General features: G+C 39.7%; 1 protein-coding gene across 1 annotated transcript in view; it reads right to left on the bottom strand.

Annotated features, from left to right (window-relative positions):
* Positions 1 to 25,371, bottom strand: part of CPA6 (carboxypeptidase A6) — an 83,686-nt gene that overhangs the window by 3,156 nt on the left and 55,159 nt on the right. The window contains exons 5-10 of the mRNA XM_068672021.1: positions 24,741 to 24,842; positions 23,791 to 23,895; positions 10,944 to 11,054; positions 10,631 to 10,721; positions 5,482 to 5,684; positions 820 to 904 (exon numbers count right to left, since the gene is read on the bottom strand). Of these exons, the coding sequence (XP_068528122.1) occupies positions 820 to 904; positions 5,482 to 5,684; positions 10,631 to 10,721; positions 10,944 to 11,054; positions 23,791 to 23,895; positions 24,741 to 24,842 (697 nt within the window). The remainder of the gene's footprint in view (positions 1 to 819; positions 905 to 5,481; positions 5,685 to 10,630; positions 10,722 to 10,943; positions 11,055 to 23,790; positions 23,896 to 24,740; positions 24,843 to 25,371) is intronic.

A 25,371-nucleotide genomic window follows, 5' to 3' on the forward strand; every position in this document is an offset into this window, starting at 1 on the left:
CAGCAAAGGAGATGCAGATTACTTGGTAAGGATCTTGCTATTTACTTAAGCTCCTCACTTTTTTTTTCGTAGCCTGTTGTTCTTACCAAGAGAATTGAGGCCTCATAGTTTCAGTAAAGAGAATGACGTCTCGTTGAAACCTATTGAACTTCATTTCCTTTTTCCCATCTGCATGGGGAGCTTGTTTGACAAATGTTGTTACATATTTAAAGAGAGTATTTTAAAGTTATTCTGTTTATAGGGGAAAATGCATTTGAAATCACCCCCTGAAAAAACGGAAGATATCCAAGTAAAGATACTGTTGCTATCAGTTACCATCATCAAGACACTGAGGCATTTGAAACCTAAGTTTTATGGAGATCATCGTAAATTTTAGAAGGAGCTCATGAATAGCTGTATCTATCACAAGTACATAGAGGGAGAGGCAAAGTAATAGTGAAAGCTGAAAACTACTTTGAATTATTTTCTCCCAAATATTTTATAACTTAGTAATGCATTTGCAGTATCTGGTAAAGATATGCTTTTTCAGATCTTCAGATTTATTTATTTAAATCTCTTTTTGTATGTTCTGAACATGTTACTTGCTGGATTTCCTCTCTAAAATGCATTGCATTTTATTCTCTTTTATTGCATCAATTGACTTAATCTTACTGCAATCAACTGACTGTCAGTTACAAAACTTTTTCCGCCTTCTTCACCATTCACAACTAGAGCAAAGTTCACTTTAAACAGTATTTGCTTCCTTTGTAATAACAAAGGTAGTCTCCTTCTTACTATAGTTGGGTGAAAGCCATAAACTTGTGTCAGAGGGAAACTCACACAAAGTGCTAGATGCAGGACCATATCTGTATCTTACGCCATAGGCAGACTGAAGAGCATTAACGGCATTATAGGCTGCAGATTCCTGTGTGGGGGAGAAAAACAAATGCATAAATTAGTTTCTGAATTAAATACTGCAGTGGAGTTGGAACCTGAGCTATGGATTGCTGATTTCCGGCGCAATGCCATGTTCTGTAAGTCTGCAGCAACCAAACTAAATGATTTTAAGTAAGAAATGCATTATTTATCTTTATTGACAGTAATTCCCTAACACTAAGAACTTGATTCAGTATTTTCATGGCATAAAAAAGCTCACTGCCCTGTGAACGGTCAGCCATTAAATATTTCTAATTATAGGTGTATATCTACCATTTTTTAGGCATATAAAAAGCTATGCAAGCATATTCTGCCAACATCTGCAAATATATTTCCCGGTCCACTAAACCTCATTTCTGCTGGTGGTTGAAGGTTTCATTCCACAGTGGTCCAGCAAGCAGGAAGAAGGAAAGAGGCAAATTCCACTCCTGAATCTCTGGTAGTCTGGGGAATATTCACCACTGGTCTAACTTTCTGGGACCAGGAAACATAGGCTTGGAGATCTATTTTCACTATTGCAGAAGTGCAGGTTCAGTGCTGTGTGGGGAAAATGAGCACCTACATTTCAAGATCCATATGGATACAGTCTGTTTAGGAGGTTCACAGCATCCTTTGAAACTGTGTGCAGGAGGCCTGGTGCATGGCAAATCCTGAAGGTCACACATGAATACTGCTTAATACTGCTTGCAAACCCATAGGAAGGATGCACATATTTGAAAGAAAAAGGAAGTGCTCTGCCTCACAAGGACAGAGCAGAGGGGGACAGTCACCTCCCTCACCCTTCTGGTCGCTCCTCTGTGGATGCAGTCCAGGATGCAGTTGGCCTTCTGGGCTGCAGGCACACAATGCTGGCTCATGTCAAGCTTTTCGTCGACCAGAACCCCCCAGTCCTTCTCTGCAGGGCTGCTCTCAGTGAGTTCTCCCAGTCTGTGCTCATGTCTGGGATTGCCCCACACCAGGTGCAGCACTTAGACCTCATTAAGTTCACATGGGCCCATTTATCTAGCTTGTCCAGCTCTTGCCAAATGGAAAAGGAAATTTTTACCCCATTATGAAAATCTGCTAGACACAACTGGATTTGTTTTTTTTTTTTTGTTTCTCAGCACAAGGAAGATTGTGGTGGAGATTCTGGCCTGATATTTTCAGTTTGTCTCTTGTCTTCCTCTCACCACATCCACGAGAGGCTGCACGAAGGCAGGAGCTGCTAAAGTCAGTGCTGCCCTGCACTTCTGCAGGGCTGGGACCTGGAAGCCAGCTGACGCCGACGGGCAATTTCTGACTCACCCCACACCAAGCATGAGGAGGTGGCAGGAGGCCCAAAACAGAGGGAAGTAATGTCTTTAGGGACTATTCCTCCTCTTACGCATGCAGACGCCTCAACTTTTGTGAGTCATCACACACAGGACCCTGATGGGGCAGGAGGTGTCAGATCCTGTGAGGGCAGAGGGGTTTCATTGCGACAGTGCAGCAGTCATCCCAGTAAATGTGCCATGGAAAGGAGAACACAGCTATGAGAGAGAACACTCCCCACATGAGTTACATATCCTACAGCAATGCCAGAAAACAGGCAAGCCCTGTCGAAATCATTCTGAAGAAATCCTTTGGCAATTCCCATTTTAAAGCAGCACAACAGCACTGAGTTCTGCGCAGAGGCAGCAACTGCCCGAAGGTCAGCCCAGGAGGGACCCAAGTACGTGTCTGGCATGTAGGCAGGTGTCCCCGCACTGCTCTTAGCCTGGAGGGATGCTGCTCACTTCCCCTCTTGGAGTTATGTGCCGAAGGGGGACATTTCACACTGTGCAGATCTCACTGTGAATAAACCTGGGCAACCAGCCCTTGAACACCCCCCCCAAGGAGAAAGCTTCACATACAATTGTCAGATTTTTACAAGGAGATACACAAACTCAGTCAGGCCATATAAGCTCACCGTAAACACTATTACAAGTGACTGTACAGGAGAAAAAAAAAAAAGGAGTGAAAAGTAGGTGAAATTTAAAACTCTCTAGGTGGATGAAGGTTTTTGCTGGTTTTTTTTTTTTTTTTTTTTTTTTCTTTTCTTTTTTTTTTTTTTTCCTTTTTTTCTTTCTTAAAGCACACTTTCCTTTTAAGTATCTTAAAAGGACAGATTTCAGGAGAGTGTTAATAAGGTTCATAAGAGACTCGTGCCTAAATTAGCCCAGAATATGCATGTTGTGATCAGTACACAGCTCTCCAGTTTCAAAGCAGCTCTGAATAATTGAACGCTTTAATTGAAATGGTAACTGACAGCTCTCTAGAATGACACGACCCAGACAGAAACATCCTTTCTTTAGCCTGGGATTAATTGTGGCCCCCTGTTAACACCAACTGCTATTTATCTGCTGTGCATGTGGAGTCCACGTGGACCAGCAAAGCTTGCTCCATCAGCAGCAGGAAGCAGAGACTGCCACTTCCCATCTCACTGCAAATCTCCAGGAGAACTGGAGAGTCTGGAACCTCAGCCTAAGTCACTATTTGAGACACTTCAAATATTAAAGATTATTCATTTAGGAGCTGCCGGGTGACGGAGCCTTTGGCTGGAGGCAAATATTAAAACACATAAATAAATAAGCTACACTATTCCATTCATTTCCGCTATAATCCTCCCATACCAAACTTTCTAAATAACAGGAAATCACTTTGGTTTCTTATTACAACCTCCCTCTCCTTTTTGCCCCACCGCAACAAAACCAATGCCAGAGTCAAACAGTGACAGAACATTGAGATTTGGTGTTTGACTTCCATTTGTCCAGGGCTGTTGTCTAAACCAGTGTCTTTGTCACTTTAGGTTCACACTCAAACCCCTCTGATGCAAAGCCTGGTCAAAGACTCAGTGCACACCTATCACTCACCAAAGATGGACTCCTTTGGTTTAAAAGCTCTGGATGGAAAAGTAGAGTGTGTGCACTGAGGGGCAGTTTCTCTCTCAGAAAGGAAATAGCTGTCAAGCAACAAGAACATGTACTGAAGATTTATTGGAATGTACGAAAACTTTCAGAGATTCATTTTCCTTCAAATGAATTTCCTAATACTGTGTCTGTTGTTGTCTCACATTACTCCTGGTATTGTTGATACCCAGCAATCATCTGGCAGAGGAGATGCTGATTCTTCCTAAGATCATGTCTTTACCTTTTGCTGTCTTGTCTGTTCTAAAATAAAAGGATGCTTGCACCTGCTGGTTTTCGAAGAAGTGAGATCCTGGGGTTTTCAATCCCCAGTCTACACTTTTTGGTAATTAATAGCCACCAGTTCATTTGGAAACCCTTTGCTGTTCCCCAAAAGAGGTTGGAGAAGGTAGAATAAAAACAAGGTTCATGGATTTAATCAGAGTCAGTGCAGAGTTTGATTGCCAGTCTCCACAAGTTCATGTTTTTAGTGCCTTTGCCTGCACAGCTAACTTGTAATTTGCTCTATTTCCCAAGAATGACATCAGACAGGAGAAATTTTAGTAACTCATGAAATTAAGTGTCTTAACAGAAATAAACCAACAAAGAGACTTCAGTTTGTGCAGTGCTGGCTGCTCAGTCTCCTGAGAGGGCAGCTCAGTGAAACTTCAGCGACTCTCCAGGGACTAACAACATCATTTATTCTGCACAGGATAAATTTAAGATGCAGTTAAGCTCCTTCTGGAGTAAACTAGCTTTAACTAGTAAGTTAAATGTCACTGCAACTTTCGAGGCCAGAATGAGAGATGTATGGGCAAGGCAAAAGAAAGATGCTGGCTAGTGATTGCTGCAATATGTGGCTGTGAGCAGGAGCAAAGAGCAAGTGAAGCTTGAGCAACATTTCCCTAAGAGAATTGGCTAAAGGGAAGGTTTTATGCACAGGAGTCAGGCTCAAAGCAGACTTCATACTGCAAGCAGGGGGAATAGCTCTCCTGCATTTGGATGAGCATAGAATACATGAAATGTACATATTTGTAAATCAATAGGCTTGCATCAAAAAAAACGCTATTAATTTATTCTCCTAATAAACAAAAGCTCCAAAGTACCTGATGTTAATTAACTGCTTGTCATCAAGTGGTAAAAATGCTACATTTGAGCAGGTTGATACATAAGGCAATAGAAGCTTTATTTTTGGTGAAATCTATGAGATTTCTCTTCTAATCAATAAATGTAAACCATTTCAATTTTATTTTGGTCATAAAATTGAAGATGATCTTCTTTGTGCTTCAAGTGTTCCAGTTCTGAGCATGAAGGGACAGGATATCAGCTAGATGATGCCCAGGGACTTAACTACATAATTCCCATTACTGTTAATTAAATAAAATGATAATAACTATAATTAAAACCCAGGGATTTATCCTATAGGGTAATTTACAGGGACTGATGGATGGAAGGCGCTATACCATTTAAATCAAATTACTGCTGACTCACTTTGAAGGAGGGCTATCTAATCAGAAACGAGATTGTAAGTGGATCCAGAATAAATACTGCTCAATATTAAATATGTGCAAAGCATTGAAGAAACAACTCTCTTCTCAAAATGAAAATGTACCAAAAAATGTTATATAGAGAAGTGTATTCTCCTCAGTGTTAATGTACTTACCACACAACTGAAGTTTGGAATAGTTTCATATTTGTAAGAGTAAGGGTACAGCAGCATCTGTGCATATGCGTGGAAGGACAAGTAGGCTTTTATTTGTTTCCGATGTTTGCGGAGAAAATGAGCAACAGCCTTTACTTCAGGCTCAGACTCAGGGTAAGGACCACAGTAGGTGTCATCGCATGGGTGAAATGAAGCACCTTCATCTAGAGATGGAATGAGAAAGCTGATGGTGAGCAATCACAGGCAGTTTCTATGGGTCAACTCCTGGCTCAGCCTTATGTAAGCCTCTGTGCAAGAGCATGAAAAGCCATAAAAAAATTGCTTAGTCTCTGTGCAAAAGCATGAAAAGCCATAAACAAGTTGTTTTTTTTTTTTTTTTGTGAATGATGGGCATGAGCTAGTGGGACCTCAGCACAGCAATCTGCTTGTTCATCTAATAAACACGCCAAGTGGCCAACTACAAGCAGTTTTCCCCAGCGGATGTGTTTTTAACCCAAACAGAAAAGGAGAGCATGGCTTCGTTGTATTTTCTTCACTAGATTTCCATATGAGGGGCACATTTTATGATAGCACTCTGGCATAGAGGTTTTATTAAAACTAGTGAGGAGTTTTAGTTGGTCTATTAGGAATAATGGGAATCTTTCACCAGTCACTGCCAAGACCAGTCTAGCCCTTAAGAGTAGTTTAGTGTACTAGCTTAAGCAGTGATAGCTGCAATGGTAGGTAGATAACCTCGACATGCATTACCTTCGAGACTCGTTTAAAACATGAGAATAGTCCCTGACTACTGCCTATTTTTACTCTCGCAAACCTTATGGGAAAAAAATGATGAGCTGCATAGGATGATTGCTCAGTTAACTAAAATAGAAATAATCTCAGCTTGCACAGGGTTTATGTTTCTTTCAAAAAGGAGCAAGGGCCCATTTGTGAGGATTTCTTTCACTGCATCATTGTGCTCATGTGGCAGTAAGCTACAGAAGTGAAACCTACATGTAATATCCCATGAGGTAGTGAAAGATGAAACTCAGAAAAGGAGGCGTGGTAGTGGCTCCTTTATCACATAGCAGTTCTGGTCCTAAGCCACCACCTCATTTACAGCTTAGGGTCTGGGCCTAAAAGAAGAATATTTATGCAAATCTATAGCACTCTTTTATCCACTGTGATTTCTAAATGCCACATGCTTCACACTGACCTGCAGAATAATAATTGTTTGCTACATTTCCTGGTACCATCAGGGATTTACAAAAGCAGTGCTTTATCAGCTTTCCTTTGTATAGTAAGTACTCCCATCTTCAAATAATAAGAAAATAGCAGTGTGTGAGAGTGCATAATAATATGAACTAAAGCAGGGTTATGCGATCATCCTAATGCCAAAAAATAAAAAGTGGAAGGATTTCACGCTGCAGCTTCATTTGTAATAGGAAAAATGAGGCTATCATTCAATGGCCACAGGTGGGGATATCAAAAGGTATTACTGCTTAGATAGCAGTGGGTATGGAAGGGTTATGTTGAGGGCAGATGGTGTCCTCCCTGCAGAACAGATGGCCACCAAGTCATCCAGATCCCAAGAGCACCCTGCCTTGATGTCTTGTCAGATAATATAGCTAAAGGAAAGCTATTTAACAGAGCCTCCAGAGCTACTGCTTTTTTTTTTTTTTTTATGGATGCTTCATCTCCCATAACAGCGTTCTATGCTGAGCCATGAAAACGAGCCTCCTTTTTAATAAAAAGCATAATCCTACAAGCTAACACTAAAATGACCCAGTGGTAAAATATGACTCAGTTTAGTGACTTTTAGTGAAGAAAAGATTCTCTAAACTGCTCAGCCTACTATCGTGAGCCACTTGTAATCCCAGCTGTAGTTAATGTTTTTCTTTAAGTGAAGCTGGCTGGTGGTAAAGAGACTGAGTTTCCATGGTGCCCATGGACAGTGTAAGGATATCCTGAATTTTCATACTGCAAGTTCTTTTACAGTAACACAAGAAATAAAAAATGATACAGCATGTATCAACAACTCCTGTGAAATTTCAAAGTTATATTCATGAGAAGAAAATGGAATTGCGTTAAATATCACCATGCTGCCTTATTTTTGTACCTGGTAGTATATCAAGGGTATCATCCAGCATCTATCATAAGATCAAAAGTACAAAGGAAGCATGTGCAGAGACTGATAAAACCAAGTCTGACTGGGTACAGAAGCAAGACTGGGAGTATGGATAAGCTGGAGCATGATTCTCAAACTTCCTTGCAGCCACTTCTGTCAGTGTGGGGTGCTGTCCTCAGTGAGCAATGGGGTGCAATGGTAAATGAGATGCACTGGAAATTTTAATTCCCACTGCTTCTTTCTCAGAGCTTTGGATGCAAACCCTTTCACTGGATTTGCCCTATGAAATGATTTAATTCTGTGTACCTTGTTATTGGCTTTAAAGTTGCTGTTTATCTCATGAATTAAACCATTGTGCTACTTATTGCATATACATATATACATATACATATACATATACATATATATATATATATATATATATATACACATATATATACATATATATATATATGTTGCAAGGGACATTTGTACACCAGAGGTGTTGAAGTCAGTATTCACCTGGGGCTGTGTGCAATTTCTGTGCACTAGTTTGGGCACAGGGGCGCTGCAAAATGGTATCTATCACAATCAGTGACATAACCCATTTTTCAGCCCCTAGAGAATACAGAAGCAACATCATAAAGCTTACATCAAAGTCCTGCACTAGAAGGGCAGAGGAAAGCAGAAGGGATGCTGTGCTATCTTTACCAAATAGCTTGATGCAGCCAGCACACAGTGGCTTTGCTGGGGCTGGATTCTGCTACCACACACCTGCCTGGGAGTCCTGCAGTGAAGTTCAAGCCTTGGCTGCAAGCTGTAGGCATGGCTGAACCATATTAAAAGTTTTTTACAAGCATACGCAGTATTAAATTTTAAATGCATCATGGTTTTACAAGCCTCAACGTGTGATATGATCCAGATTCTTCTCTGCCTCATTTAGAGTCAGATTAACAAGAACACAGGCCTCCAGGTGAGGATCTTCTGAGCACCAGTCAGCCCTGTCCATGAAAGAGCTCTTTATTCTCTGCTGAAAGAGAGAATCAGGTGGAATTTAGGATCCAGTGCGGAAAGCAGAGCATGTTATTAGTGGGATGATGAGCAACTTTGAAAGAATTTTTATTTTTTAAAGTTGTGGTGGGGATCTGCCTTTCATTTATAGTGCAGGGAAGAGATTCAACAAGTAGTGGATTGCAACACACAACGAATGTGTATTGTTATGGTTTCATTTAGCTTAGATTATTTTTTTTTTTTAAACAGAAAAATGAGCAAACATTTTCAGGACTGAGTAAAAAGTGTTTAGGTTTTAACACAGTTGGAGTGTTTTAAATACAGGGGAGCAGGAAGAGGGAGGAGCAGAGGGATTTGAACCCAAGAAAGATTAATTAAGGTCTAGAAGAAAACACACTGTGTGAATATTAATGTTGCATGATAGATAACTATAGTATGGTTCTGAAGATTTTTAAGAGAACTGTTCATTCCAATTATGCCAGTGACTTCTGAACAGTAAAAACACATCCCCAAAATAGCTGCAGTTGTGATTTTTGCACTTTAGTAATAGATAACAACAGTGATACAGGAATTTGGTTCCTTTTTACAATATGTTTTGTGGCATAAATGTGCCTTGAAGATCATGATAGCAGCCCTAGGACTATTTTATGAGGTGTAGGGATTCTCATCTAAAATCTAACGTCTGTAACTGCTTCCATGTCAGTCCTCTCTTTACTGCAAGTAGAGTTGATAGAAATTGGAAGGTCCATAGTGTATGGGTCCGTACTGTATTCACAGAATCACAGAACTGTAGGGGTTATAAGGGACCTCGAAAAATCATCGGGTCCAACCTCCCTGCCAAAGCAGGTTCCTCAGAGCAGGCTGCCCAGGTAGGTGTCCAGACAGGCCTTGAATATCTCCAGAGAAGGAGACTCCACAACCTCCCTAGGCAGCCTGTTCCAGTGCTCCGTCACCCTCACCGTGAGGGTGAGGCATACGTATTGAATGTATGCTTCTGTTCACTCTCATCTCTTTTATAATTCCCCCAAGCAGATAATTTACCCTTACTCTTATCCTTACAATTTTCAAAAATCTATTTAGGCAATCAAATCAATGAAAGGCAGACCGCACAGTGCTTAGCCTTACTGCAAGCAGTGAGAGCACTGTGGAAACACCTGGAAAGTTCCAGAAGAATAGGTCAAAGGGAGGACCATTGTGCTAACACCATGCAAACACAGTTTCAGAGAGGTGAAGGAAGTTGCTCAAGATGGGAGAGCAGGTCAGCAGAAGAACCAGGTGTATAATGCTGTATTTGACAATGAAGAGTTGTTACTTTCTGCTACACCAGAACTTGTGTGGCTGCTGACTGCTGTGTGAGAGTTGTATCACCTTGCTGTAAGATTTAATGAAATACCATTTCTTGTTCAGCTGATCCATTCCATATCCTTCTGGTAATATTTCATTACTACTGTGCCCTCTATGCAAAATTTAGGTCAGTTTTTATGAAAGTATTTACAGAAATTCAGGGAGCTTGAAAATTGATCTCCATGTATTTAAAAGCTTCTTCACGAAATCACTGAAAATAATGGTCTTAAAATATTCTCAGACCTTTCTCTACAAAGCAAATCTGAAGTTTCCAAAACTAAGGTCATTTCAGAGAAGAGATTAATTAAATAAAATGAAGAATGAAGTCTAAAATATTTCCTAAAGTTGTAGTCAGGTAAATTCTGAAACATGATGGGCCAAACTCAATACTATGCTTCATATGATTTAAGTTATGGCAGAAATGCAGAACAGGTGTATGTGTGGTTTTTCACTTTCGCCACAATTACCATAAAAACTTTTGTGATAAGATGTGTTTTTCCAAAGTTCAGGACATTTTTTTATTTTTTTATTTTTTTTTAAGATAGATGGAAGACTCAAGCCCTGCCTTGTGGTGCTATAGAAAAGCAGCTTCAACTTTAACTGCTTTAACTGTGGAACACTTCACAACTGATGTGATCTAATCCACTTACTGTGTTGATATATAAATACAGGATAATCTGAACTGGTGGACCAAAGTACTTCCAGACTTACCACACCATTTCACTTTCCAGTTGCGATTAGCATCAACACCATGACATGGGAACCTGGAGTTCTTTGATCTTGTTTTTCTCCAGAATCGATCCTAAAGTAAGTTTTAAAACAGTTAATTAACAATATAATTAACAATATTACTATAGTTTGATGAAAATCTGTCTGTACACACAAATGAATTAATTTACTTCCATTTTGCATGACACAAACTGATGGGTCAGATTATACAGAAAGTCACGTTTGAATGACAAAATAAACATTCAATCTTTCCTGTCTGAACAATTTTTTGAGTAATACTACTGACAGTACTTACATTGGTCCAGCTAAAATGGTATCCATCCACATTAAATACAGGCATAATATAGAAATACAGCTGAGTTAGCATCCTTCTCATGGCAGGATCAGTCTGGTATGTTTGCAGAGCCTACAGGAGAAAGGTCATAGTATGTAGCTTCCATAACAAAAATAATTTCCTGGTTAAGTGTTGTGACTGGTTAAGATGGTCATGCAGCCTTTGGAACTATAGAGGCCTGTTTCTATTGCACCATTGGCATTCTTAGAGCTGTACTGGAAAGGCTGACATCTTCCTCTAAATGTGATTAAAGGTAGCGTGTGTATGTGAAAAAAGGTGTTCAAAAGACCCTATTTTTCTCAGTTAATTTTAATAGCCAAGAAAATACAACTCACATTACATAGAAACAAATGTGCGTGAAGTGTTTCTTGATGTAAGAGCTGAAAGTCAGTGGAACAGTTTCTTAGCTGAGGAAACATGCTTAGGTCCCATAAGCCAATGGAGTGCTATTGTTCCTACCAGGTGATGATTTGGTGAGGTCAGAGCATGTTTAAAGTATTTAAGGCTCACCTTATGTAATTGTTTGTTGTATTCAAAGTAATTAACTATATTCACAATCATCAATAAAAGCAGCTTATTCCTTTACAACATAGAAAGCTCTGTACTTTTGGAGAAGCTCAGGTATAAAGGTTGGAAGAGGAAGTCTGGGTAGGGAAAGGAATTTTTTTCCATTCTCCATCATAGAGAAATGAAGCAAACCAGAAACTCCTCAGCAGCTATTTCAGGGAGAAGAAATTTGGTTGAGGAGGAAACAAGTCACCACACATCACTTCCTTGACATTTTAATTCTTTTCTCTTTTTAGCCAGTATTAACAAACACAGCTCAGCTTGTGTCTTTGTGGTGGGTATTTACATATCAGAGATAACGAGACTGGCATATTTGCTTGTGGCTTTATCTATGCATGCCATTCTTTTACTGCAAGTTACATCTGTAATTATGCATTTTGTTACATTGAAGTGTTCTATATACTGTATCATAAACTGGAAGAAGAAACTCTTAAAAATACTTCTAAAAAAATCTCCTTAAAAGAGCCAAACATAACTAATTAATTTATGGCAATACACTCCTTAAAAATTACAAGGATAAGCTTTGAATTTTTTTCAGAGCTTTTCCAAATTTGCAAGAAGGGACATAATGAAAATATTTGAATTAATACTTTTAATTCAAAAGCTACAAAATGATAGAATCATAGAATCACTGAATGGCTTGGGTTGAAAGGGACTTTAAATACCATTTAGTTCCAACTCTCCCTGCCAGGGACACCTCCCACCAGGCCAGGTTGCCCAAAGCCCCATCCAGCCTGGCCTTGAACACCTCCAGGGATGGGGCATCCACAGCTTCTCCGGGCAGCCTGTGCCAGTGCCTCACCAAGCTCTGAGTGAAGAATTTCATCCTTATATCTACTCTGAATGTCCCCTCTTTTAGTTTAAAACCATTTCCCCTTGTCCTATCACTATCTGCCTGAGCAAAAAGTTGTTCTCCATCTTTTTTACAAGCCCTCTTTAAGTATTGAAAAGCTACAATGAGGTCACCCTGGAGCCTTCTCTTCTTCAGGCTGAACATTCCCAGCCCTCCCACCCTTTCTCCATAGGAGAGATGCTTCAGATTATCTTTGTGGCCCTCCTCTGGACCTGCTCCAACAGCCCCACATCCTTCTTGTGCTGGGGACCCCAGACCTGGATGCAGCACTCCAGGTGAGGCCTCACAAGGGCAGAGCAGAGGGGACAGTCATCTCCATCGCCCTGCTGGCCACCCCTCTGTTGATGCAGTCCAGGACGCAGTTGGCCTTCTGGGCTGCAAGCTTGCACTGCTGGCTCATGTTGAGCAAAATTCCAAGCTCCCTTTAATTTTTTAAAGCTGCTCTGTTTTATTTTGAATGACTGCTGTATTTTATGAAATACTATGAGAGACTTCAGAGGGCTTTAATGCTTTGGAGGGCAGTAATACTTTTCAAACTTTTAAGTCTTAAAATTGATTTAGAGGCACATATATCAATCATTTAGTTCTGTTCTTTAAAACATATATGATTTATCTTAATAAACTGGTTAGCCTTTCAGAGTACCATTTCACTTAAAACGTAATGGACTTGGCACAGCTTTCTTCATGGAAAGTGAGAGTATAGATGGTGTAAACTGGTATAAGTAAGATCATATTAATTCTTTCTGCTGAAATTATTTTGTCCTTCATAGTAAATTTTTATCTGGCAGTTTTATTTGGCACATGCAATAAGGCAATACAGGCTGTATAATCTTACCTCCCTTAACTGGGAGGTCTTTGGCAAAGTGCCTCACAGGCACTAAGGTGTGTCATTGCTGGAGCACAGCACACAACTTGCCTTTTGTGCCGTGACTTTCAAATCCTCCAAATAATGATCGTGCGACCCCACCCCCAGCAGTGCTGAAACATTTCCTCCTCACTACAGCAGAAGCAAGACAAATATAAACCATTAGTGAATTAACTGCATTGTAGTTTGCACACAGCCCTCAGAATACAAAGTGATGCTACTTCATAGAGCTCGATTCTGCTTCCCCATCATGCAATCAATAGCAGCTTTGCTGCTGAATGCGCAGAGAGCCAGGCTGGCCCAATAAATGCTGAATAGTGTTATTAGTGAATGAACAGATGATGCAGGAACCCTGCCAACAACGTGCAAGCAATCTGCCTGGGGGATGGGGGAAACGACCAGTGATTAATAGGAGGGGGCTCAATCATCTGGATCAGCAGAGAGTAGTGGTTTCTGATCAAGCTATGCCATCTTAGGCTGGCTGAGGACCCAGACCGTACAGAATTTAATTTGGGGGATGAAGTAAACAAAAGAGACAAAGCAATAAAGCACAGGAGTTTAAAATGGATTTAGGACACAGTTGGACTTTTTATGAAGTAAAGGGATTGACTCAGAAGAACAAAGTGAGGAAACAGGTTTGAGAGAAACTCTGAAGTTGCATGTGACCTTAATGATTTGCTGTCCCACAATTAATTGTTATTATATTTAAGGTAACAATCAGCTTATATTGTTTCTGTCTTTGAATTTAACATTCACACTGAATGTTAAATGTTACTATTTTAGCATAGAGAATTGACTCCATTGCTGTTTTATCAGAAATCACACACACACAAAAACAAAACAAAACAAAACCTTCTGATAACACAGGATTAACTCCTCTACCCATTTACAAAGACATCAGTTAAAACATCCTTCTGATGGCAGCATATAATGTTTTACTATTCTCTGTATTTCTTACATTTTAGCAGGGTGATACTATGATCTGCCATTCAGGCCTTCATGGCCACTTTATCAGTTTGTCAGTAGTTTTCTTTGTCACTGTACTTGGAAGCAGTACATCCTTTTATCCCCATTTTCCTTTTTACTACTAATGCCCTGCTCTGGCACTCTGATCACAAGCAGAGCAGTAAACCTATTTTTAAGGAGAAGGTACAAATGAGTACCTAGAACAAACCATCTAAAAATAAAGGGTCAAATGTTCAAGACTGAAGCTTGAACTGTGTCTGAAACCTGAAACCATTATTTTTTTCCCAAGCAAAATCTTACTTCCTCTTTCATAATATACAGAAAACATTGCCCATAGGAGGAATACAGAAACAGCAATGGAGAAAAATGACAGTGTGCTGAAACTCCTCTGCAGCACTCAGAAGAGAGTCCATAAAAAGGCTGTGCAAAGGAGAAGGAGCTGTGGTATCCCAAAGGCTTGCTTATAGTACTACTTAATGATTCAAATGGAGAAGATACTGAAGCAGAGAAAAGCCAGAGGGACAACAACATGTTTGATATGTTACAGAAACAATGAGCAGTCCCACCATGGCTGGGACCGCTCTAGCAATAGGAGATATAGCTTCTTGGTTCCACTCAGAGGGGTAGTACATAAAAAAACCCTCTTAAGTCCCAAATTGTTCAAGGACTATCTAGGTGGGAAAGGAAAAGCCTGTGTTATTCTGAAGCACTATGAATTCTTTAAAAGGGGGAACAAAATCTTCTCTCCTGGTAATTATGTACAACTAATGCCCACACGAACTTGGTGGCAACCAACTGAGACGTTGGTCTTGTATATATTGAGGGAAACCCAATATAATTCACTTGAGTAGATCATTAAATTTAATAGTTGAGATGCAGCTAAATAATTAAGATACACATTATTGCCTATAGGTCAGTTTCTGAAACAGCTAAGTTGTTGAAAGCACATAATTTTCTTTCACAGTGTTTCATGATAAATAGTGCCTTTGCATATCAATATTTTTACTGAGGTCCTATTTTACTCAACATCGTCATAAAGGGCTGGGTTGCTAAAATATAAAACAGTATTTCTTCTCTAGGACAAGTGTTGAAGCAACAATGTGAATTGTCTTCATGTGCTGAACACTCAACAGCTTAAAAGCCCTCATGGGTCAGACTTTGAACATGTTAGTGATTAATACTCACATTGGAGTTTACACTAGCAAATGTCATTGAACAATTCCTACTACAGGCACAAGACAGATGCAAGATTACCTTTATTTTATCAACATGCATTCACATTGTGAAAAAATGAACAGCTGCAAGCACAATGAAAGTAATTTCAAGCTTCTTAAGATCATGGGTAGTTGGGAAGATGCAGCTGGGTAGTTGAAAGTGTACAAGAGAAATAATGCAGGGCTTTTTTTCCTTTTGGAAAAGGAAAACCAGAAGTAATTTTAAATATGTATATTTTCACCATCGTGAAGGTGTCACATCAAAGGAGAGGACCTTCTCTAAACAATAGTAATGTTGAATAGAACCTGGGAAAATCCATTATGGACCCAAAAAAGAAAAGAAATACTGTACAGCATAGAAATGGTTTGCCACAGCTGTTTTTAAAACAATGCATCACATGCCTCATTGTGGTGATATCACGGTACTGCACTCCATCCTTTTTGGCATTGGCTTAGGTTCTATCCATTAAAATAATAACAACAATAATAAAGCATCGCAATCACAACTGAAGGCCCAGTCCTGGAAGCTCTTGTTAGTAGTGTTCACAGCTACTTTATTTTCCTACCCGTCAGAATTGGTACACATCAGTAACATCTGTTTTCAGTAGTAAGAATGTGCTGGAGAGATGCAGAAACTCAGACCAAAGTGGGATGTAAGTTGGCTGCGGAAATAACAGACATTGTTCAGAGCTGAACCAGCTGTGGAGTGGAGTGGAGATGTTGAGTGGTAGCAGAAACTAGATACAGATAGGTGTGATTATGGCATGGAAACTTCAAATGGCAGGAACAGCATTTGGAAGAAAGAAAAAATCATGCGGATAAAACAGATCCTGCATTTGTACCAGCACCTCTTGCTGTTGAAAGGCTGATGAATGAAGTACTGAGTGAAGAGGCTGAAAGAGGAGATCTCTCTGATGGAGCAAAACCAAATAACATCTCAGGCAGAAGCTCCTGACAGAAAAGAATGAATTAGCTAAAGATAAGTAAGGCTGAGTGTTTCAAATATAGATGCTGCAGGATGAAACAGATGGATTTTTCCCCCAGATAATGGATATACAGGGAGCACTCAGAAAAGACAATTTTGTTTATTTATTTATTTATTTTTGAGGCTAGGCAGCTAAAAAGACAGCTGGGGAGACTAGAATCTGGCAAACAATAAAAATCAAGCTCAAATGATTGTATGACATTTACTGAAAAAGCTGTCAGAGCATTTGTGTAGAGATCTGTCACCAGGTGACTAGCACTTCAAGGTGAGAAGAACTCAGTCCTCACAGTGCCACAATCAGGCACACTTGGGAAGGAGGCTGCAGGGGGCCAGAATGCAGCCCTTAGAAGTTTCTGGTCCTGTTTTAAGAAACAAGGGTGAACACAAAACTGACAAACAGGAGGAAAACACAGAAAAGAAGATTTTATAGAGTCAGCAGATGTGGTGGTTTAAAAACAACCAAGAAAAAATGTCAAGTCAAACCAACATCAGCTGAAGAGATTTAGCTGAAGGGAAGGGACCTTGGAAAGAAGGAGTGTATCCAGCTAAAGGGTGAAGGGAAAAATCTACAGATACAGTATTTGTTTTCACCTTACATGCCTCTGACTCTGGAATATTTCCAAAGATTTCAAAAGCTCTTCGGGTTTCTGAGAGCCAATGCTCAGATATATGCTAAGATTAGGGGTACATCTGTCCCCAGGAACAGCAGTGGTATAAATGTAGGGCATACGGAGAGATACAGTCAAGTCCTTGCTTGCTTTCCTGCACAGCTCTAAACCTCTGCTAGGAGAATGTGAAAAAATGGAGATGGAAAGCATATTTTGGTGTTTTTGTGTATGTGTGTACATTGTCTCAAAGAATTCCTAAATACAGGCGTAATGAGCATTCTTTAAATTAATACTTGTGTGAAATACTGGATTGTAGGAATGTGGCATTTCAGCTGTACCTGTCTGAAAGGCTTAAGTCTGTTGAGAAGTGATAGGTCAAGAATATAATCTTTAACAAACATTAGTGTATTGCTTCACATAACTCTTACAGACCCCTGAGATCAGAATATTTATGAAGTGGGTGAAAAACTGGTGTCTGAATCTCTTAATCAGTGGGGGGAGCAGCCAACATTTTGAGGCTTTTGTAGTTATAAAGGTCGAGGGGAAATAAATCTCCTGAGTCTTAAAGGCTTACCAGCTTTGATGCAATTCAAGACCCAGAAATGATCCAGAAAGTGAGGCTGCTTTCCTGACAGTGTGGACATCAGCACTGGAATGAGTGAGTGACTGAGTGCTGCTCTGCCTGCTGATGCAGCATCTCACAGGTGGTTTGCCCATCAGGACCTGGACTGTGGAACTTTGCAGAATGAGTATAAATGCTAAACTGGCTTTCAGCAGTTCTTAAAGTAGGAATAGTTATAGCTTTATGGCCTTCTGACCACATGGCCTGACTAGCACTGAGGAATAGCCAAACCTTTTAAAAATTGATGCTGTCTTGGTCTCCTGCTTGGACCTGCCTTTGATCACACAGTTGTCCTCATTCAGTTCTGTATATGTATGCTCTATTATTTTAGGTATTCTGCCTTCACAGTCAAGCACTTCATAAACATTCACTAGAAGAATCTGAGGCCTCAAAACGTCCAAAATTCCTGGTAAAAACTGGTCTCTTGGGCCTGGTCTGCAAGCAGGATGGCTGCCTTATTGGCAGAATGCATCCCACAAAATGTCTCATAAATCAGTCTCAAGCTTAGAATACTGTAGGCAGGTGTTGCCATTTTGCTTCTTGGACAGTGTCTGTATTTCTCTTAGCTCAGTGCTATGGAGTGCAAAGATGGGATTCAGGCCTGGCTATGGCAGCAATCAATATCAATGTCAGCATTTAAAAAAAATCTGCCCAGCTTTTTATTTTTTTATATTATTTATTTATTTATTTATATTTATTTATTTATTCTGTCTGGGGTTACCTGTCTGCTCCCTGTCTGCATGATGAAGCACAAACACATTGCCTTGGATAATTTGGAAAAGCATATATCTGGGATTATAGGAGACACACGTTTCAGAATTTGGACTTGCAACCGTTCATCTCTCAAATTAAGGTATATAGAGCATATTGATACCTTTCTCAGATTTGGGATTCTTTTGAGATTCGACAGCTGTTATAACCCACATGATGCAGTGTTGCAAGGGTACTTGGCTTCAGAGCGCATATTTGGATTCTTCTTTTATACAGCTCCTTTCCAATGGATAGGGGTGAGGGAATTGTTATAGGTGGTCTAGCAAGGTCAGCGCCTGAACCAAACTTAACAAGTCACCTTGATCAAATCCAGAAAAGGCAGAAGTAGTTCTGAACATGTTTTCAACAAAGACCTTAAACACTGAGTAGTTTCTGTCCCGGAGGAGGCAGATAGCAAAATTACTAATCCAGGAAAAAAAATCCATAACAGTCTCACATTAAAGAAATGTGGGTATGTGCAGTACAATGTAAGCACAATGTAACACTACTAACATTCAAAGAATAATAATATTATTTTGAGGAAAATCCCCAAACTTAAACATTTCAAAAATGTAAGAGCCTAGGGAGTTTATGGAAGAGAATGCCACCATTCACATTGGAGGTGTAGATCTGCTGAAATGGCAGTTTTCCTTTTTTTTTCTAGAAAGGCTCACTTTTGTGGATTGGTGATGAAGGTGGTAGTGGAGGGTTATGTATTTCCAAAATGTCGGACTATTTGCATTATCATTTAAAAATCTGATGAGGCCACTCACTTAGGGAACTGCATTTGATCTCAGTGGACTTTTCCTTTCTGCTTGCCATTGTATTCTAAGAACATTTTGTCATGAAGAAGTACAATCTTTTTTTTTTTTTTTTTTTTTTTGTGGAAACTGTTAATTAAATTTCTTGAATTTTCTAATCCTTCAGGTTTAAAATACAAATTCTTTCAACAGAAGCAAAGAATAGGGCGTCTTAAAGTTATACCTCTTGTATTTTGTTTCTGAAAATGTTGTCTGAGCAACATTTCAAGGTTATATATCATCGACATGGATCAAATGGCAGCATTTATTAGAGGGAAGAAAGTCAAACCAGATGTAATGTGAATCCTCATCTGCTTCCACTAAAGCTGAAATTGAACCTAGTTTTGATGTTAATTTGAACAGCAGCCTGTGAATAATATTTCAGATTTTCAAAACAATGTTACAATCTTAAATCTGAGGTCTGGATAATTAGATATCTGAATTTTGCTTTTAGTCTCTTAGCTGCACACCCAGTGAAGAGGAGTTAAATGCTCTTAGTTAAGACATATACATACTTAATATACTTCTGCAAAACGTCTGTAGATTTTGCTTCCTTGTTTATGTGAAGGGCTATTTAATTTTGGTTAAATATGTTATGTCTGATTTTTTTATTTTTTTTTGTCTACTGCTTTCTACAAAGTAATTACACATAACAGAGTCCCTTTCTTTCCAGTATGTAATATTTACCAACCCATTTTAATGTATGATTAGATTCCATGCAGATGTTTTAAAAATGTAGGAGGATATATATATATATATATATATTATATATATTTAATTTGCTGCTGTGGAAACAAAATCAGGGTTGCATTAGATTCATTTATCTTTGCAGGTTGCCTTCAGAGTAGTTCACATGTAATCAGTTCCATTTCCTTTCACAGTTCATATTGCTTCCCTATACTCCGCTGCAGGTTTCTAATATTTCCACTGTCAGGGACTTTATTTCTGGCCCTATTCATCTGAGTAAGGCTTGAGGTTGGTGGAACTCCACTGTAAACATCCACAGCAAATAACTATTGCCAGGTTTTCTACTACAATACATACCCAGACACTTCTCGGTGGCTCATCAGCTGGCACCTAAAACTCTGATCCTGAATGCACAGAAGTCCCATTTCTTGACCTAAAATTCAATGACCATGAGGTAGGGTTTCTCAGAGGCCACCAGTATTGTTAATCCCTGTAGAACATCTGATTATCTTTAGCTGAGACTAAAGGCATTCAGGGCCGCCTACTACAGAAACAGACAGTGAATTTCTTATTAACACCAGACCTATGGGATACCAAGCCAAGGCCACGAGCTCATCCTGGAGTAGATTATAATTTTTTAAAAGGGGACAACAACAAGAAAACAAAAACCCAAAAAACTCTCTGAAATCAAACAATGGTCTTTCCTCTCCTTTTGTTTCAGAACACAAGAAGGTTGTTTTTGTACTTCACAGTTATATTACTACATAATGCAAAAGTCTTCCCTGTGTGTTCTCTTTCTCTTTTTAATCTTAAACCTTTCCTTGTGGATCTTTCTCCCTGTTCCCTTAGTTCAGCTATTTCTTTTCTCTAACGATTGTATTTGCCTGAATCTAGAAGGAGCCTGCATAGCAGGCTGCCTCTTGTCTTCCCACGCTCTGGCCCCACATCCTCATTTCCCAAGACTGCTCTGCCTTGCTCTGCTTTGCATTTTCAGATAGATGTGTACCAGGTACAGCTTGGCTGAGCAGCTCCAGATGCTTTGGAGAAAGCAGGGTGTTACTGCCTGTGCCCCAGTAAGCTGCTAACAACCAGTTGCCTGCTGGCACCGCCACCCTATGGGAGGGAGATGGTGTCTCCCATGCATGCAGGAAATTTGCTGGCACACCCCAACCTGTTGCTTCCAGGGGCACAAGGAAGATGCTGAGGGGTCTCAAGCTAGCTGGGATATCTGTTCATGTTTTGAGCTTGAATATAAAATGATGTTCATACATAGAGGCTGTTTTCTAAGCTAAATCTCCTGAAAAGCCTTGTGGTACACTGGAGTATGGATACTTGAAAAGGTGGATTATGTCTTGAACCCCATATAGACCTCCCACTTAGGTCAGGAGGTTTCCTATATATAAAATAGCTTGGGAATTAAAAGTCAAGTGTCTCAGTGTAAGTGATAATAATATTTTCCTCAGCTTATGGCCATCAGGACCCCAAGGACATCCCCAGCCCTTGCTGTCAGTGCCCACTGACAGGGCACCCCACCTGGCCCTGCCCGGCCATGGTCCCTGCTGAACTGGGCCCATCCACAGGCCCATGTCTTGGCCTGGCCTTGCCCTGTCCCAATCCCCAGGGATGTCCTGATTCCTGGGGCTCCTGGCTGGGATGGTGAGATGGGACAGGCTGCCAGGCCCATGTCAGCCCTGGCTATGGCCCCCAGGGAGCTGCCAGCAACTCAGCAGCCTGACAGTGGCAATAAAAACAAGTGACAGAGTCACAGGGTGAAGTGAAAGCATGATAAAATATTTCAGTCTGCCTGCACAGTAAAGGGACGCGCATTTGCTGTTCCTACTAGAGGAGAGCCTAACATTGCATAAATCCAGCTCCTCCTTTTGCTTGCCTTAAATCAATGGCCTTGTGGTGCTATTCCTTAGAGTCGACAGACATGCCTGGAAAAATCGTTTTCCAAGTGGACTGCCCTTTCTCAGAACTGCCCTTAGGCGCCAGGGAGGATGGAAAATGGTGCTTACAGGATGTGTTTGCCAGCAAAAGAGAATTGCAGAGTTTGAAGCACAGAGAGACCTAGAGTTTGCCCAGAGTTCTTACTCAAATTGCCTGATCCCTTTGAGAAAAGCATTATTCTAATTCAAACCATGTAATTGTCTTGTCCCTTCTCCCCTCCTAGCCATTTTAATATAATGAGGCTGTAAGCACAATTCTTATCCTGATGCATTTTGTTTTAATGCTGGATTGAAGTATTGCTCTAAGGAAAGAAGAAAATGTCTGTCATCAGTGAAAAAAGGCAATCCATGACCAAGATGGACAGAACTATACATTCTTGTATATATGTCTGAAGGAACTCTTCAGTTCTGTAAAAACTTGCTTTAATCTAGGAAAATGCCTTTATATAGTTAGTGAAACATTCCTACTAGCAAGCTACTCTCCGAGGATCTCAAATAACAACCAGAAGGTTTTCCTATACACACACACAGCCTATGTTCTTCAATAAGCTCTACAGAGAAACCTCACGATTTTTACCTTGCTGCCACATTGTAGTGCTTTTTGTTAAAACCTCCATGAGGAAGGTGTACCTGAGCAGAAGGCTTTCCACCAGTGCCCATGTGTTCCAAACCTCTCCCTGCCTTCCTGCAACCTTTTCTCCAGGGTGGGAGAGCTGCTCAGGATCACTTGCAAGTTTGTTCACCTACACACTAACAGGAGTTGTAATAAAAATACACATTATAATTGCACACCACTTTGGAGATCAGCTTCTGGATCTGGTTTAGCCCATCCATCCATCCATCCATCAGCAGCTGTGCTGAGAGGCTCACCTAATTGTAATAGCTTCATTATTTCAGTACTTGCCCTACATGCTGCTGTGACTTTTTGGAGGAATTCACATATGGTATCTCAGCTATCTCTGTGGTAATGACAAAGTCTAATATCATTAGGGTGAAAGGCTGATCTCTGAGGTCCCTACCAACCTGGGTTTTTCTGAGATTCTTTTCTATGATTCTAGGGTGATCATGATGCAGAAATTTACTCTCATGAAGTGACTTATGGGGTCAGGATCTTTTTGCTGAATGGAGAGACCCCAAAAATCAAAGGCAGATAAATAGCATTCTGGAATCATAGTGATGGGGTGGAACACAAGTGAGAAAATTGTGTTCATAGGAAGGAACTTGCAAATAAAGATTTTTCATCATTTATTTTGTGCAAAATCCTGCAAACATATCATGCGTCTGAAATGAATCCCAAATTAGAAGAGATTAAATATTGATACTAAAAAATAAAAATATAAAATCCATTGCACAAGTGGAATGCAAAATTCAAAATCCTTTGATTTTCCTGATCATTTGAAAAATTGCAATATGACTGTTAGATCCCAGATATCAAAGATAAACTGAGCATAAATCTGATAGGACAGGATCAAAGAAAGATTGGAGGAACCATAAGATAGATATATAGATAATATGAAAACCATAATTATAGGTGAAATTTGTATACAATTTTAGCTTTCAATTCCTATAGAATTACACAATTGAGAAAGGTCTTTCTTCATTCATGTCCTTAAAGCAAAGATATTGCTGATCTGATCTGAAGCAGTACACACTGGCACTGATTTACCTGGACAATTACCAGAGTTAAAATCTCCACATATTTAGGTCTTGGAATAAAATCCTACTTTGTATCTCTGCCAATATGTGTCTGGCATATTTTTGTCCTGTGCCTAGCTGCGTCTGGCTGTCGTTATCAGCTTCATTTACCGAGCACTTAGTGTTCCACAAATATATATATATAAAAGCAGTAAAATAGCTAGTTATGGTTCTTAATAGTAATGTACTAGATGAAATGTTTATTAAGCTGAAGGAGCCACATTGCTCTAAATGACTGAATACTTACTTCTTTCACGAACCACTGGCAAAAGGCAGGGCCAATCCACTCTCTAGCATGAATCCCACAGTCTATCCAGACAGCTTTCTTGTAAGGTCGTGCTCTTTTACCTAGCTTGAAGTGTGAATATTCATAGACATATCAATTGCTCTCATGACGTTGGTGAGACACAGTAATGAGAAAATAATAGACTATTTGAAACACTGAAACATTTTGAATTTCCTTGTATTGGGAACACAAACAGACTGTTTACAAAGGGAAATTATATGCTGGTATGGCCAAAATAATGAACCTGATATATGGAAAAAAAATACAGGAAAAGTGAAATCTGTCAATTCCTCTTTTATGAGCAATGAAGTCCTTAACTATCACATGGAGCAGGGTGAGGAAAAACAATGCTATAGGAATAGCTTGATGCAGAATCAAATTTTAGGAACTCTTCAACAGTGGATGAAAAGAAAGTACATTGAAATTAAACTTTTTGTGCCTTGTTGTAACCTTCTAATTCTGTGGTCCTAATAGTGTGCACTGAGAACACACAGTCATGGATTTTTGTCAATAACTAAATAGGATGCGTGTGTGGCACATGCTGAGAAGGGATCCAGAGGGATCCTCTGGGATCCTTCTCTGGCAGAATTGTTTTACAGGTTGGCTGCAAAATTTTCCAAGTCTCTTAAATCCAAATCCTGCTAATTGTACATGCTGTGTGCTATCTGCATGTGTATCAACCCAATTAAAAAGGATTTGGCATTTAGTTCTCCAGCTTTTTTTTTTTTTTTTTTTTTTTTCATTAAGGGTGACATTCAGAGTGATACTTAGGTCTTAGTAACTCTTCTTTAGGAAACATTGATAACCTGGATCTCTGATAACCTGCATCTCTGGTGCACATAGCATAATATAAGTAACTGTCTGCCACCAATTCCAGATTTTAGTTTGATTAATGACTATTTAATCTTTACCTTGAGTACAAACAGTGGTCTCCCTTCATAGGATTTTCCAACAGAGAACATATGAACAAGATCTGAATGAGTTTTATTCAGATGATGCATCCAGTCTTGGATCTGCAAATACAGAAATAAATTTGTTGCTTCAGTCTTTGCATTTCATGGTGAAGCAACTGTTATTAATCTCAACTGTCAGTACTCAGTATATTTTTGGATTTTCTTGTAGTTTTTCTTTTTGTGTTGTTTGTTTTGTTTTGCATTTGTTTTCATACTTGAATTACCATTGGGTTCTCATAGCTTTATTGCCAGAGGCTGGATGCTGCCTGCAGTTACCTTTTATTTTATTTAATTTTGTTTTTCCAATATTATTATTGGAATGCATTAGCTGCTGCTATCAAAAATCTGCTGATGAAGCTAATAAGCTGCTCCCTTTAAACAGCAAGAATGGACTAAAGAAAGGATACCCATAAGTCTGCTCGCCAAGACACAGGATGGCAAACAGGTTCAGTAAGCAAGGAGTACCTGTAGGAACACCTGTAGGATTCAGCACTACTTATATTATTTGTTTATTTGACAGGCATCAGATCTCATCAAGGTGCAACACCCTGCATGCTCACTCTAGCGACTTCATTTTGGTGCATACCGA

The sequence above is a fragment of the Anas acuta genome, chromosome 2 (genome assembly GCF_963932015.1).
Source record: "Anas acuta chromosome 2, bAnaAcu1.1, whole genome shotgun sequence".
Classification (NCBI taxonomy): Eukaryota; Metazoa; Chordata; class Aves; order Anseriformes; family Anatidae; genus Anas; species Anas acuta.